Raw genomic sequence first — 15,705 nt, 5'->3', positions numbered from 1 at the left:
CAACCTCAGGCGCCCAAGGGTTCCAGGATGGCATCCTTAGTGAAGGAGTTTCAAAATGCTAGTCCATAGAGGGTCACTGGCCAGAGAAAAAAGTTCATGTGTATGCATCCCTCCCCCCAAAAGCCACCACACAATGTGGAATGTGGTAAGTTTTTTTAATAAAGCTGAATTTGTTGTTTCAAAGGACTTTTATTCTGAGAGTACTGTATGTCCTTCCATACTTTTCTACTAAGTAATGATGGTAATAGTAGAGAGTAGTTTTTTTTTTTTTTTTAATGTACTTACTTGGCAAAATAAAAAGGTAGCAATACTATGCTTATCTTCAAAAAGGTTTTTTGTTGTTTTAATTGTATTGAACTGTGAAATTCAAAAGTCTGAAAACCATTAGTGAAGGGATTAAGAGCACAGAAGGTATTCAGACAGACATGGTGCTACCAAGTGCCTATTCTATTTGAGGTAGAATTGCCAGATTTGAAAAACAAAAACAGGAAGCCCAGTTAAATTTGAATTTCAGATGAAACACTAATAATTTGTGTGTGTTAGTATGTCCCATACCGTATGGGACGTACTTATACTGAAAAGACTTAGTTGTTTATCCGAAATTCACATTTAACTAGGTGCTCTGTATTTTACCTGACAGCCCTAACCTGAGAAGTTTACTTAACTTTCTCATTCCTAACATGACTAAATCTTTACTAAATTTTACTTGTTGTTATTGTTGTTTCGAAGCCCTGGCTGTGCCATAGCATGCCTAGTTGTGTTATTTTTACCTAGTCATTTAATTTCTGGGAGTCCAAATTTATTCGAGAAACAGGAATTATAAAAGCTCTTTCACAGACTCGACGTAAAAACGAAAGAAAATAAGTCGTACGAGGTAACTCCCAAGGCGCGTTATTGTCCGTCACCCGCCCAAGCCGGATCGTCCAAGACTACATATCCCACAATCCTAGGCGACGCTTCCCCGCCACTACGTCATTCCCAGGTCTTGTTCTCGCCAATCCCTGTCACTCCAGGGGTGTGGTAGCGGGTTGTTCTCGCGACTTTTGCTTCACCCTTCCCCTGTACTACTCCTGTCGCGAGACTTCCTACTCCTCCGCCTCCTCCACCGCTCCCTTTGCGGCCGCCTTATCCTGGACCCGGACCCAGCCTCTCCCCTACCCGAACACCGGCCCCGGCTCCACCGAGGCCCCGGTCCCCCAACCCCGCCTCGCCGCCGCCATGGCGGACCCTAAATACGCCGACCTTCCCGGCATTGTGAGTACACGGCCGGCTCTGGCTCCCCAAGACCGCGCCCCCGACCTCCTAAGGACCCCCAACAGACAGCAACCCGTGACCCTTCCCGCCTGAAACCCCTCCTCCGCCCCGAGGGCTCCCGCCGCTAGCTCCCCGACCGGCCGCTGCACCCTCCGGACTCCTTCGACCCGACTGGGCTGGGCCGTGGGACGGCCTACAAGGCCCCTTTCCGGCAGTCGCCGGTTTCTCGGCTCAGAAATCATCTCCAGGCACTTAGCACTGTGCTCGAGTGCTTCTGCCATCCGTGTCAACACCACCCGTGTCTCCCCAAATCTTCCCATGAGCCCCCCACCCCCTCCCGAGACACACATACCAGACCATTTGGTGATGGCCTTCACCCTGGCAAGAGTGAAGAGGTTACCGTGACAGAGCCCCTCTTGTGCCAGATGGAGAACTATGTCCTCTGGGGAACCTCCTTCCCAAACCACCCCCGCACAGGCCGGCATGTACCCTCCCTTTGTGCTGCCCTGCCTGCATTCTCGGGGTGGGGGTTGGGATGGGACCTTGGGTACTAAGGTCCGGAGTCACTCTCAGCCCTTGTGCCAGGGTAGTGTGTACAGGGCCTAATGATAGCTCCTCTCCTCCTGACATGAGTGCCGAGGACCCGCCCCCCTTCAGATTCAGGGTGACGTCTTTGTCATCACTTAACATTCACCATTAAGCATCAGATGTCCCCACTGTTATCCCCACCCCTCTGAGACATGGGAACTGACAGGCAGGTCACGGGGCAGGTGAAAGAAGGGGCAGAATCGTGGCGTCACAGCCTGCTTTCTCTGTTAACTTGTTCAAATGGAGTGGGGTCAGGGGTGTTGGTGGATGCTGGGTAGTGAGGTTGGGTGGTCACTGCTTCTACCTGCAGGCCAGGAACGAGCCAGATGTTTATGAAACCAGCGACCTGCCTGAGGATGATCAAGCGGAGTTTGATGCGGTAAGACTGTGTGCTGCCTCAGGACTCGTCTGGACTCTGATCTCTCTCCCCCAGGCAGGCCCTTTCCCTTTTCTGGTGAGCCACCCACAGCAATAAGCGGGTATGCCAACCCAGCCTGGGTGGTATGTATGTCGCAGGGCTTGCAAATGAGCAATGCCAGGAAGGAGAGTCAGGTCAGTGGAATTACAGCTAAGAGGCCTGGTACTTGGGCCTTTTAAATACAATTGAAATATCTTAAAACAGGTTGGGGGCTAGTGACTTAGTTAGGGCTCTGGGTACTAGTCCATGGTAATGATTCATGAATCCTGAGCACTTACAAACTGCTTGGGGTTAAGACCTGGCTAGGCCTTCTATTTCATAAAATATATTGCTCAGTACATGTTTGTTATTATCCTAACAAGAGCTAGACTTTCAAGTATTGAGGAATACTCTTTTATGTGAATATACAGTATACATTGGCCAAGGAGCAGGAAAATGAATTCGAGATTTTAGAAAGATAAGGAACCTGGTTAGAGCAAAACAAATTTGAGGAAGCACATAAATCTTTCGTATCAGCAGAGGAGAGGCCCTGGTAGCACTTTCAGATTCAAGAAGAACTCAAGGGGAAAGAATTAGTTATGGACACATTTTAACCATAAGGGAAACCACTTAGCATCATTTATTGAATGTGTTCATTCTCTGTTGATTTTTGTGCAATGCAGAGGAAGAAATGTCCCTGCCCTCAAAAATCACCCAGACTAATGGGGGAGTTAGGATACATGTAGGAAACATGAAAGAAAAAATTGAGTGAGTGAAATCAACATAGTAAAAATTCTATATGTAAGTGCCAAGAGGAGCAAAGATCTGTTAACATGTCTTATAGGATGTGTTTTAGGTTCTGTAATTTCCAAGGAGAGCTGGGCTAGGGTCACACTGATGGTGTGACATCTCAATAAAGTTGTGACCAAGAGTCAGTGGGAACAGGCTCAGTATGTGTGTCTGTAAGTCCTGTGGTTATGTCTGTGGGGCTGGTTAGTTCTGGAGAATGCTGGTGGCTGGCTTATAATGTATGGCTTGGCGTACTCACTTATTCCTTATTTGATTTCCCCCATGTGGAAGTGGTTCCTACTTTGTGGGGAACACCTTCCCTGTCCCCTCTCAGAGTGGTGTGTTCCTTGTTGCTTCTGTACTTGCTGGCATGTCAGTCTGTCCCCCAAACTTGAGTATCTGGAGATAATGCAGATGTTGTCATTGCTCAGGACCTAGGTGTAGACCTGTCACTCTAAGAGGTGTCTTATTAGGGAGCAGTCTCTGACCTCAAAGGGCAGGAGTATGTATACCGAGGACTCCATTCTACTACCATAGTTCAGAGACTGTTCAACTCTGGCCTAGGCCTCTGCCTATAAAATATCAAGCCTTCATAGTGAGATAACGAGTGGAACTTTGTCCCTTTGTCGCTGGCTGTGATACAGACAGGTAATACAGCAGTCCCCTTTCCAAACGAAAAAATACATTGTAATTCTCCTTTTGAAGTTATGGGCTATCTCTTAATAAAAAGAACATGACCCTCATCCCAGGCATGGAAGAACTGAATGTGCATCCCTGATTGGCCGATCCTCCCTGCCGAGCCTGAGCAGCCTATTTTAGTAGCATCTAGTGGGGTGGCTGACGGGGAGAGCACACCGTAAGTGTTCATTTCCTGCAGCATGTAGCCCAGAATGCCAGTATAGAAGTATATAGGAACTGGATGGTAAATACAAGAGGAGCTAAGTTGCCTACATCACCTAAGGCTCAGCTAAATGACTCTCCATCACTAGGGAGGAGTAAATGGGGTGGGGAGACCTTCAGCTACTTCAAGAGCCCTGGCGGGAGTGGGAGAGGCCTGAGATGTTTCCTGATGTCAGCTAATGTCTCTGGCCCCTGCATGTCCCTGTGGGCCTTAGGAGGGCAGCTTTCAGGAAGTCAGCTGAGTAATGGTTCTGCCACTGCTCTTAATACTGACGTATATGTGCAACTTGAGGAGCAGTGGGTTGTACTTAGACAATCCAGAAACCTCATTTCTGTGAGGCCTGGATTCTCACTAGCAGCCTGTCCCCTTCTCACTTACCTTCCCAAGACCTAGTACAGGTGACAGTGCACATCACCACTATTGTGGCTGAACCATGAGATTTCAGTCACCTTCTTCACTCCTGGCGAGAGCATGTTCTGCCTTAGTTTCCAGATTATTTTCAACTTTAATTTTATTAGTTTTTGAAGTAGGTAATATATGCACGTAGAACAAAAAGTATCTCTTCCCACCGCTGCCTGCCACTGCTTAGTTCCATTCCCTGGAGACAACCAGTATGACCGGCTTCGTATGGAACCTTTCAGGGCAGTCTCCAGATTTTTATTTGAAGAAATAGTCAAGGGGTATTGACCTTCACTGTCTTTTCACTTCCTTTCTCATTGCTCCACTGTGGAAGAAATTGGGCTGCTGAAGGAAATAATATCCTATAATAGCCCCTAAAGATTGTAATTGCTAGTTTAACTTAAACATTAAAGTTTGCGATTCCCATGGTGGGGAGGATGGGGGAGGAAAGTAGTAGAAGGTTTTATTTTTGGTAAACATAATCCTGATTTTCCTGCTATCCCTTCAAAACAATTTTAGCAGGAGCTAAAATATTCTAAAGTGAATGGGCCAGAAAACCGCACAGTCTAGCTCTTAACTCCTCAATCTAGGAGGATCCCCTCTGCATTTCAGACACTCCTGGGTTGATTGGGGTGATGGGCTTTTTGGAAACTTTTCTTAAAATGTCTTGTCAGGAAAGCTAATTCCCAACTGGAATTTCTTCCCCCCTGGGCCCACAGCCTACCTTTGGGTCTGTGTGGCATTCTGCTCATGGCTTTTGAACTGCCGGAACAAGGGGAGTAAATTTAGAAGACTCACTAGAAATAGGATTTAGTTCCTCCCTTTATGCTGTAACTATCCCTGATGCATGTGAAAGGGAAAAAGTGATCTAGCCTTAGTTCGGTGGGTCTGTGGCAGAGGCTTCAGTTCTCCAAAGGGTAGATAATGCTGAAAACTCCACCAGCCTGAGATGTGAAATAGTAGATTCTTTTCCTTACAGTTTAGGATATCACAGAGTATGCTTGATTGTGTTCATTGACTATTGGCACACTTGAACTTATCTGAGTTTTTCCTAATGCTTCCCCCATCCTCCCTCCTCACCACCTTGCCTGGACACTAGTTTGCACAAGTAAGACCATTCGATGCTTCTTCTCTGCATGTTTTTTTCATTTGCCATCTCGCATGCAATGCTCTGTCTCTGTGCTATTGTTGCAGCTAATTGTTTTAAATTCTAATGCATCTCTAGCTGGGTCGCTAAGGGGCCTGCTGGCCTCATGGTTAAAGATCCTTAATCAAGGTTTAGAAGCACAGCTATGATTCATGGATCATTGTCTCTTCCCCTTGTGAGGTGTGCAGAATACAACTGTCCAATGGAGGATGGGATAGAAGCATGGAGACTAAGAATGCTTCTGGACATAAGGCATTTAAGAGCTGGAGTTGGAAGGGGGTTGCCTTTCTCCTCCATAGACTGAGTTAAGAGAAAGGGAGAGACTTTTAGCCATTCTGGACAAGGGTGGAGAACAAGGGGGACAGCAACAGTCCTCACTTCTTGACTGTATGTGGATTATACCTGGTAAAAACCTCATTTTAATATTCCCCTATGCTAAGCCTTTAGAGAAAAGTAAATGGGATAGGAAAGGGGTGTTATATACATTTTTAAGGTACTAGCTTGGGTTCTTTGTGCTTTCGTGAGTCTTTCTGTTTCTGTACCCTTCCTTTAGAAATGGTTGGATGGTCAGCACTATGTTGGTCCATCCTGGACAGTTTTATTCTACAGCACTATCCATCTTCCTTGTCATCATGGTTCCGAAGTGCCCCTGGCTGCGGTGTTGGCACAGAGCCTAACAGGCTCAGAGAGCAGCAGTGACCTCTTCCTGTGTCTGATCTGGAACCTCAGGTCTTGCCCTCTGAGGCATAGCCACTTAGCCAAACAACCCTGGGGCGTCTGGGAGGTTATTAGTGAGAGGGACTGAGAGTCCTGTACCAGGTAAACTGGTACCTGGGATCAGGGCACTTAGAATTTTCTAATCAAGTTGGCTGGTGTAATAGGTTCCCATGGTGACTATTACTACTCCAGGTTACAGAAATTATCCCTAAAATCTCATTTCCCAACCCACGCATAGGTCAGACCTGGAGGTGGTATATACTATTTACAAACAAATACACCACTTTTCCTTTTTTGACTTTCTTTCCTCCCCCATTCTGCTTGTTCCTCATGATTTGAACTTGAACTTATGGCCCATTGTCCTCTCTTTTTCCTTGAGTTTTTCTCAAGCTGGTTTTAGCTTGGTGAGGCAAGTAAGAGAAAGGTATAGTGTGTGTGCCTCCCCTTGTGTGTTTGCATGTGTGCACCTGTGAGTGCTTACACCCACTCTGCAGAGACATCCCAGCCTAGACCACAGGACCTGGATCCACCTCTACCCTGAGCTGAAAGAGGAGTCTCGGCTGGGCTGGACTTTGGCATGAGACAGGGGAATGGCGAGGTTGAAGTTCAGATGTATCTAGCTGAAATCTCTGGGAGAGGATGCAGTTGTTTTTGTCCCGTCGTGTGTTTTCATATACATATAACCATCCTCGACTTCCCACACTTCTGTCTGCCCATCAGTAGAGATCCTGGACAGGCTGTGCATACAGCTGGATTTCCTCTCCTGGCAGTTCTTTACAGTCTTGCCTGGAAGTGGAGCCTTGTCTACTTTAGTGGCCTGAACTAAAATACAGCCTCTTTGAGATACTCTCACCTTTCCCCCTTGTGTACCCTCCAACCCCTGTGAACCTTGTGAACAGAGGGTTGAAGAAATATGTTCTGCACATGTCTGGTAGCTGTGAATCTTGGTGTCTTTTGGACTCTTTGTGCTAGCACATCATGGCAGAATTGCTCTGGATCCCTCAGAGCTGTAGGGTGAGTTCCCAGCCACTCAAGATGGATGCAAATAATACACCACACTACGCAAGGGACCAGGATTTGCCCTGCCTCTCCTCTGGCAACAGAGAATGAGGATGGGGCTTCAATTAGGTACTTCGGATTTCCTTAAACTCACCATCTGTACCTGACATATTTTGTTCTGCTTAACATAGTCATATCAAACCACCCACATGAGCACCCTCATTATGACTGATTCTGCCATCCAAATGCCTAATTCTTCAAAACTAGAGAAACCGAGAGATAAGAAGACTTGAGCCATGAGCTCCCCCTTGAGAATCATGGACCTTCAATCAGCTACACGTTCTCAGAATGTCTTCCCAGCCTCTGCTTCACATTCTGCCATTTCTCCAGCTTCCCCTCCGTCTCAGCCTTCTCTCCCCCCACTGTCCTCTTCCATGCCACCAGCTTGCAACATCTAACTACTAGTTCTCAGATGATCCTGAATTGCTGCTGTTAATGGCAAAGCTTCATGACATCCTCACCACCAGAGAGGAAAGGGTCCCAAGCTCTTCTTTCTCTTGGGGTATGTGGTGACCCCAGCTGAAATTTCTTGGCCCCAAAATTTTGCTAGGCTCCCCTGGGCCCTGTGGTGCAGTATGTTTGAAGACTATCATGTAGTGCGTGTGACAATTTGCTAATAACAATTTTGTCTTTTTTTTCCCTCCCTCACCCCCATGTCCCCACTCCCTTTCCTTTTAACTCTTTTGATTTTCTCACCTCTGGGGAAACCACAAGGAGCTGGTAAGAAGCCTGACCTTTCATGTGCTTTTTAACGGGGTGTGCTATGATGGGCAGTTGTTTCTCTGTCCTTTTATCTCTACTAAATCTTTTGTCCCTCTATTCAGCCCCAGCCCCAGCTGACCTTTTCCCATCTCACGAATCACTGTAATGACATTACCTCCAGCCCATGCCCCCAGATCTCCGAGTCACTGGCGGAGTAGGTGCCACCAGAGGGCTAAAGTATGCTGTCGACCTGAGTCTCCGGGGCCACACCCTCGGAGAGGCTCCAAGAGGATGCCAGCGTCGGGCAGCCCTTCTGCGTCAGGATGTGCTCCTGCAGCAGGAATAGTGAGATGAAAGCACTGACCATCCCTGCTACCATCCCAGAACCTCTGAGACTCATGCTCTGTTTGTTGACCCTTTCTTATTCCACACCTTCCCTATTTAGGAAAGCAGGTTCTCATCTGCATAGTGCCTGGCTTATAATAAGGGCTTAACAAAATGGTAGCTGTGATTAATTTCTTTCCTTGGTCTGTAGACTCTGCCTCCCAGAGAGGTTTTTTTTTCTACCTCATTGGCCTTGATCGGGGCACTCACAGGAGGAGAGGCATATTCTTGAGGGGGAACTTGAGAGAGGGTGATGTTCCTTCCTGAACATGAGTCCTTCTCAGACAAACACTTTTTAGAGGCCAGAGACCACACAATTATTTGGCCAGTGTGTGCTCTGGCCATAACATTTCAGAGAAAATTAAGGAGAGAATAATTTGGGGCTCAGTTGTTTCTTCCCCTAGGCACTTGCATATGGGACCTTGAACCCTTTTATTTTCCCTTAATCTTTAGCTCTTGCCCCTCTGCCTAGCACTTCCCTGAAGAAGAGGTAAAGGTCGAAGTTGATATTTTCTCCTTACCCCCCTCCTCCCTATTTATAAAGCTGCCACTCACACTGGTTCCTTCTGTAATAGCAGAGCAGAGATGAAGGACGGAGCTTGTGTCTGCTGCTCTTTCTCCCTGTCTCTCCATCATAACTGCTCCCCCACCTATCAACCCCTACTACACACACACAGACAGAGACTCTCAGTCGTGGATACATATTAGAATGACCTGGGTAGCTTTTAAACTGGCCCACTACCCTGGCCCTACCCCAGAACAATTAAATCAGAATCTACAGAGGTGAACCCAGGCCTCTCCCCCACCCCCACCCCCCCGCCCTTTTCTAAGTGATTCTGTTGTGCAGCCAGGGTTGAGAATCATTGCTCTGGCTAAAGGAGGGAAGACTCTCTTTGCCTTCTTCCTGTGGAAGGTGGAGATGTCCACCCCAACAGAAAAGGATTTCTGGTCTCCTTCCACTTCCTTCAGTAACGTAGTGAGACCTGTCGGACTGCTGACAATTGAAGGAGAGACATGCAGTCTGGAGGGCATGGTCTTAGTGCAGTTATTAGAATCTGAACAGCTAATAGATACCTAGTAAGGAGGGAACCTTTCTGCGTCAATTTTTAGGGTGGAATCTCTTTCACTTTCTTTACCACCTCCCCTCTTTATGGAAGAGCTTCAGTGCTTGAGAAGCAGCAGAAGGGTCAGGGAGAAGAGGCAGGTACTGCAGCTTCCCTGAAAAGATCCGGGGCTATCTCCATTTCAGGACTTAAACGTGGCCTTTGCCCATGGGTACTCTTGGCAAACAGATACAGCTTATGCTTGTTGCTTCTAAGATGTCCCTTAAAAAATAATACGGTGGGCTTCCCTGGTGGCGCAGTAGTTGAGAGTCCGCCTGCCGATGCAGGGGACACGGGTTCGTGCCCCGGTCCGGGAAGATCCCACATGCCGCGGAGCAGCTGGGCCCGTGAGCCATGGCCGCTGAGCCTGCGCGTCCGGAGCCTGTGCTCCGCAACGGGAGAGGCCACAACAGTGAGAGGCCCGCGTACCGCAAATAATAATAATAATAATAATACAGCAAGGAACTTCCCTGGCACTCTAGTGGTTAAGACTCCACGCTTCCAATGCAGGGGACATGGGTTTGATCCCTGGTTGGGGGACTAAGATCCCATGTGCCGCGCGGCGCGGCCAAAAAATTAAAAAGCATTTGCCTCTTCTCTGTATCCCCCGAATTCCCTGACTTCACGGCAGCCTGGAAACAAGGCTTCTGGTCAGGCCTTCTGCCAACCTTCCCTTTGTATCTAAGAGCTGGTACCTTCCCTTCAGCAGCTATGGAAGTCCTGATATTCACTCTCAGAGTTAGTAGCTTGATTGTCTCCTCTTTCCCTCCAGCAGGGATGGGAAGTTAGCTTGAAAATAGACTTCCTCAGCAGCAAGGAAATTTACTTTTAGGAGGGGGAGGTTAAAAGAAGCCAAGTTGATTTCTTGCCCTGAATGCATGGTGTGTGCCAGATAACTGGGAGGGCCCAGTTGGATTGGGGAAGGGGAGGGGATAGGGAGGCTTATGTACAGAATGGGCGGGGAGTTTATGCTGCCTCTGTTCCCAGTTGAATCAGGGTGTTAATATTTATACAACTGAGACTCCGAATTTACCAGGAAGCTTTCATTTCCTAGGTTGAACCTGGGTCTGTAGCTTGGAATGGAGCCGCCCTTCTTTCCCCTTGGGAAAGTACAGCCCAGTCTCCCAGTGGTTTGGGGATTTTGTGGGGTCGGGGATGTTCGAGGGTGGGAATGAGTCTGCCCCTGGTCTGAACTACCTGTTCCTGCAGGAGGAGCTGACGAGTACAAGTGTGGAGCACATCATTGTCAATCCCAATGCTGCCTATGACAAGTTCAAAGACAAGAGAGTGGGAACAAAGGGACTTGGTGAGACCTGGTTGGAAATTGGATGGGGAAGCCTGACCTCAGGCCTTACTGACTTTTGCTTTGGGCTGTCTTATGGAAGCCCTCACAGTCATCTGAGACTATGACTGCCGTGTGTCTTGATCAGGCCCTCAATTCCGTCTTCTTTTCTTGGCAGATTTCTCAGATCGAATTGGAAAAACCAAAAGAACGGGATATGAATCTGGAGAATACGAGATGGTTTGTTGTGTGTGTGTTGATGGGAATGGTGCAGCAGTCCTACCCAGCGGGCATTTAGGAGAGAGATCAAGGGACGTAGTTGGGATTCCAAGTTTCTCTGTGGTTGGGGGCCCTGAGGAGGCCAGCAGGATGCAGTTGAGGATGCTTTGTCCCCCTGCTCTTTGCTCTGGAGCGTCTCCAGGCCTCCAGCCATCTCCAGTCCTCCTGGACTAGGATGGTGTGGATTCTGAGTTGGGCATGATACACTTACAAACTAGGCCTGGGGTTTGGACAAATTCTTGAGGTTCCCTCTACTGGGAAGTGTAACATCACCATCTGTGCTTGCTCTCTAGCTTGGAGAGGGTCTGGGAGTGAAGGAGACACCCCAGCAAAAGTACCAGAGACTGCTGCATGAGGTCCAAGAGCTGACGACTGAAGTTGAGAAAATCAAGGTAACTATAAACTCTCTTCTCCCCTCTCTGCTATGACTTACGTAGCAGAGGAAGACCTCCCAGCAGGAGGAGAAAGCTTCCCTAAGCTCCTGGATAAGGGGACTGAGGTTTTCAGAGTTTAGAAATGCACATGAGTTTATATTCGGTGCTATAGGTGGGTAAGGACCATCCCAGTGAGTTTCAGCCACAGCTATTTTTTTTTAATATAAATTTATATTTATTTATTTATTTTTGGCTGCGTTGGGTCTTCGTTGCTGCACACAGGCTTTCTCTAGTTACAGTGAGCAGGGGCTACTCTTCGTTGCGGTGCTCAGGCTTCTCATTGAGGTGGCTTCTCTTGTTGCGGAGCACGGGCTCTAGGCGCCCAGGCTTCAGTAGTTGTGGCTCGTGGGCTCTAGAGCATAGGCTCAGTAGTTGTGGTGCATGGGCTTAGTTGCTCCACGGCATGTGGGATCTCCCTGGACCAGGGCTCGAACCTGGATCCCCTGCATTGGCAGGCGGATTCTTAACCACTGCACCACCAGGGAAGTCCTCAGCCGCAGCTATTTTTAAGGGTCTTGATCTATTTTTTTTCCTTGACTCACTCTTGCCACCCCTCACTGTCTGTTTGTTTTCATACCAGACGACAGTGAAGGAGTCAGCCACTGAGGAGAAGCTGACCCCCGTGGTGCTGGCCAAACAGCTGGCAGCCCTGAAGCAGCAGCTGGTTGCTTCCCATCTGGAGAAGCTGCTGGGACCAGATGCCGCAATCAACCTTACTGACCCCGATGGAGCTCTGGCTAAGTGGGTGCCAGACTTCGTTTGGAAATCATTGGTGACTGGGGTGTAGAGGGACTCAGCCAGGTACTGACAGGGATACGAAGGGGAGAAGTGGCCTAGCTGTTCCTTAATGCTGACTGTGAGGCAGAAACGAGAGTGACTGGGCTGACCCACATCCTTCAAGTCATGACATTGTTTCTGGTTTCCTGACCTAGGCGCCTACTGCTGCAGCTGGAAGCAACAAAGAACAGCAAAGGGACTGGTTCAGGGGGAAAGACCACTAGTGGGACACCCCCAGATAGCAGCCTTGTCACTTATGAACTACATTCTCGGCCTGAGCAGGACAAGTTCTCTCAAGCTGCCAAAGTATGTATGTATGTATGTGTGTATGTATGTATATATGTATGTATGTATGTAATGTTGGTTGAGGGGCCAGGGAGATGTGGCTCTAGAGACTTGCCTCCCTCCCTCCAAGGGATCACATCTGGGGAGAGGGTGCTGGGAATACTTGATTCCTCTTGATGTCTCATTCTCAGTGTTTGCCTCACCATCTACTTTCAATGAAGACTTTGACTAGGGATGTGTTCCAGGGAAAGAAGTCCCTTGGCAGAGCGGTGGGGAGAGGGTAGGGGAGTGGTAAGCAGACAAGCAAAGAGCAGGATCTTACCTCCCACTGCAGCAGCAGGGAGGTGGACGGCAAATCTCCCCTCCTTCCTCCCCCTAGGTGGCAGAACTCGAGAAGCGCCTGGCGGAGCTGGAAGCAGCTGTACGCTGTGATCAGGATGCTCAGGTCAGGTGCTCTCCTATACTTAGTCTAACCCGCATATCCTGCGCCCTGAGCCCTGAGGTCCACAGCATTCCACAGAATCCTGGGAGGAGTCAGGAAAGGGCTCCAGTTACAGGATCAGCCAGGGGTTGCCCGCTAGAACCAGAAAGGATGGGAGAAGGTGGTAATCGCATGGAGAGATAAGAACCACTGACTTCTTTCCTGCTTTTCCCCATCAGAATCCCCTTTCTGCAGGTCTGCAGGGAGCCTGCCTTATGGTGAGTGTAAAAGGAACTGGAGTGTTTGGATTAGAGGGGATATCGGGATTGGGTTTGCTTGGGACGTTGGTTTTGGATCTGTAGCTATTTATTAATTACCTCCAGTGGAATATGGGGTGGCCTTTTCTAGTCTGATTCTTCCCCTTCATGAAGCTTGTCCTAACTCCCGCCCCCAGGAGACTGTAGAGCTGTTGCAAGCAAAGGTGAGCACCCTGGACCTTGCAGTTCTGGACCAAGTGGAGGCTCGGCTACAGGTATTAAGTGGGGGGCAAATTGGATTACAGGTAGCTTGGGACTCTGGAAGCCCTAGATGCCCTATCAACCTTAAAACCTGTGCTTTCAGAGTGTCCTGGGAAAAGTGAACGAGATTGCCAAGCATAAAGCTTCTGTAGGGGATGCAGATGCACAGAGCAAGGTCAGGAAGTTACCTTTCCTCCATCTTCGTACCCTTTCCTGCTCCCTTATGTACTCTTCTGGTGGTGAAGAGCAAAGCATGAGAGCACTGAATCCTCAGGTCCCTGTCTTCATATGCTCTTAGTAGCAGAGAAAAGGCAATGCTTCCCTCTTGCCCCACCAAGTTGACCTTTCCCACCCTAGTGAATGGTGTGTACTTCGCTGAAGGTTGGCCACTGTCTTGTCCGTCCAGGTGCACCAGCTGTATGAAACCATACAGCGCTGGAGCCCCCTCGCCTCCACCCTTCCTGAGCTGGTGCAGAGACTTGTCACCATCAGGCAGCTGCATGAACAAGGTGGGAGGCCAGCTGCCAGGGGTGCTAAGAGGAATTAGAAAGTGGGCAGCTTTTGTTCCCTTCCCCTCTGGTCTTGGATTCTAACGCCACACATACCGTTCTGGCCTTATTTCACAGCCGTGCAGTTTGGTCAGCTTATGACGCACTTGGATACCACACAGCAGATGATCGCTTGTTCCCTCAAGGACAGCGCCACTCTCTTGACCCAGGTGTGTGCCCCTTTACTGGCCGGCTACTTCCCTTCCCCAGCACACACAGGCTAGGTTCTCCAGCTTCATCTCCATAGGGTTCTGCCTTAGCCCGTTTGGTGGCATGGTGGTATGGCAGGGGCTTGGTTTGAGTCTCCATACTGTTTCTCCATGGTTGTGGGACGTTTGACAACTTATTTAATCTATGAACCTCCATCTTACCATCTGGAAAATTATACCTACCTCAGAGTTTTATGGATTAGGTGAAATAATATGAGTGAATTGTTAAGAGTTCAGTAAACCTCAGTTTTTCCTATAAAAGCTACCCCTTCGCTCTGTAGTCACAGCTTAGTTTTACCCTCTCTGGGTCCTCAAACCAGGTGCTTCTGAGCACAGCACATCGGATGGAACATGGCCTTTGAAATCAGGAGCTGGGCTCCCACCTGATTCTGCCACTTCCTTCCTGATGCTGGGCAGTGAGCCTCGCCTCTTTCTTCATTCTCTTAGCAGTGCCCAGCACATAGCGAGTCCTCGGTTTCTGTTGGGGGCACTGTTCTCAGAGCTGGGAGAAGCACTAAAGTTGTCTTGTATCATAGGACCATCAAGATAAATTAAAGTGCTTGGTGTATGTTCTTCCTCCAGAGCAGTTTTCTGAAACTGGACCTGTGAAACTCTCATGTCAACAAAATCTTACTTGTTCCTCATTACATAAAACAGATAAAAGAGCTGTTCTGGTTAAAGTTAGGATGGGAATTCTTAAGAAGCCTGCCTGCTTGGCAGACCCTGTGCTAGGTCCACGGTATTCCAGGGCAGCCTGGAAACTGGTGCAATAACCTTCCCGCTCTGGGGCCCATCAACTTGTTTCCGTTTCTTTTTTCTTTTTTTTTAATTTGGCCACGCCGTGTGGCTTGTGGGATCTTAGTTCCCCAGCCAGGGATCAAACCGGGGCCCTGGCAGTGAAAGTGCTGAGTTCTAACCACTGGACCACCAGGGAATGCCCCTCCATATCTTTTTTGCCTTCTGTAAGAGAATTTCTTCAGGTCCTCATTCAGGTAAGCACCCGAACCTGACAAAGAGTAAAATAGCTCTGTCACTTTTCTAGGTGCAGACAACGATGCGTGATAACCTGTCCACAGTTGAGCGGAACTTTGCCAACATTGATGAACGGATGAAGAAACTGGGAAAGTGAGCACCTTTGGGAGATGGAGAACAGGGGTAATCCCTACCCCTTTGAACTCCGTTAACACCTTACACAGGGTTTCCCCTTAATCATAACTCTCACATCCCATCTGACACTGGGGGCAAGGGGTTCTTCTTGCATGTGGGGCTTACACCCCTCCTCTGAAGAGTAGTGGAACCTGGGGGATATTAGATGGTGGTCTCCCCTCAGGCCACGGGGATGAGGACGTGGGCCCAGCCACATGCCAGCTCCTGTCCAATACTGCTTTGCCTGGTGTGGGGAAGGATTGGATCCTGTCCTCCAGCACAGCTTCTGTGACTGATTGTAATACTGTACAACTGTTTCTGACCATTAAATGCTGTTGTACTCTGTGTGGCCTCTGCTGTTTCCTG

General features: G+C 48.6%; 1 protein-coding gene across 8 annotated transcripts; it reads left to right on the top strand.

The window, feature by feature from the left end:
* Window positions 1–948: 948 nt before the first annotated feature.
* DCTN2 (dynactin subunit 2) lies at window positions 949–15,684 on the top strand. 8 transcript variants are annotated; one of them, XM_029205282.1, is made up of 16 exons: window positions 1,066–1,254; window positions 2,153–2,221; window positions 7,966–7,971; window positions 10,650–10,746; window positions 10,901–10,962; window positions 11,295–11,393; window positions 12,016–12,176; window positions 12,368–12,518; window positions 12,877–12,942; window positions 13,158–13,196; window positions 13,373–13,450; window positions 13,540–13,611; window positions 13,843–13,945; window positions 14,063–14,154; window positions 15,236–15,318; window positions 15,524–15,684. In XM_029205282.1, the coding sequence occupies exons 1-16, from the start codon at window positions 1,219–1,221 to the stop codon at window positions 15,534–15,536; spliced, it is 1,227 nt and encodes a 408-aa protein (XP_029061115.1). In that variant the 5' UTR covers window positions 1,066–1,218; the 3' UTR covers window positions 15,537–15,684. The 8 variants fall into 8 exon arrangements, with proteins under 8 accessions (XP_029061117.1, XP_029061118.1, XP_029061115.1 ...); XM_029205279.1 differs by having other exon boundaries at window positions 10,901–10,971; XM_029205284.1 differs by having other exon boundaries at window positions 949–1,254; window positions 15,236–15,684.
* Window positions 15,685–15,705: the final 21 nt, after the last annotated feature.

The sequence above is a fragment of the Monodon monoceros genome, unplaced genomic scaffold, assembly GCF_005190385.1.
Source record: "Monodon monoceros isolate NGI ecotype Baffin Bay Population unplaced genomic scaffold, NGI_Narwhal_1 Super_Scaffold_6, whole genome shotgun sequence".
NCBI lineage: Eukaryota > Metazoa > Chordata > Mammalia > Artiodactyla > Monodontidae > Monodon > Monodon monoceros.
The sequence above is the reverse complement of the archived record's forward strand: the minus strand, read 5'-3'. Positions and strand labels throughout refer to the sequence as shown.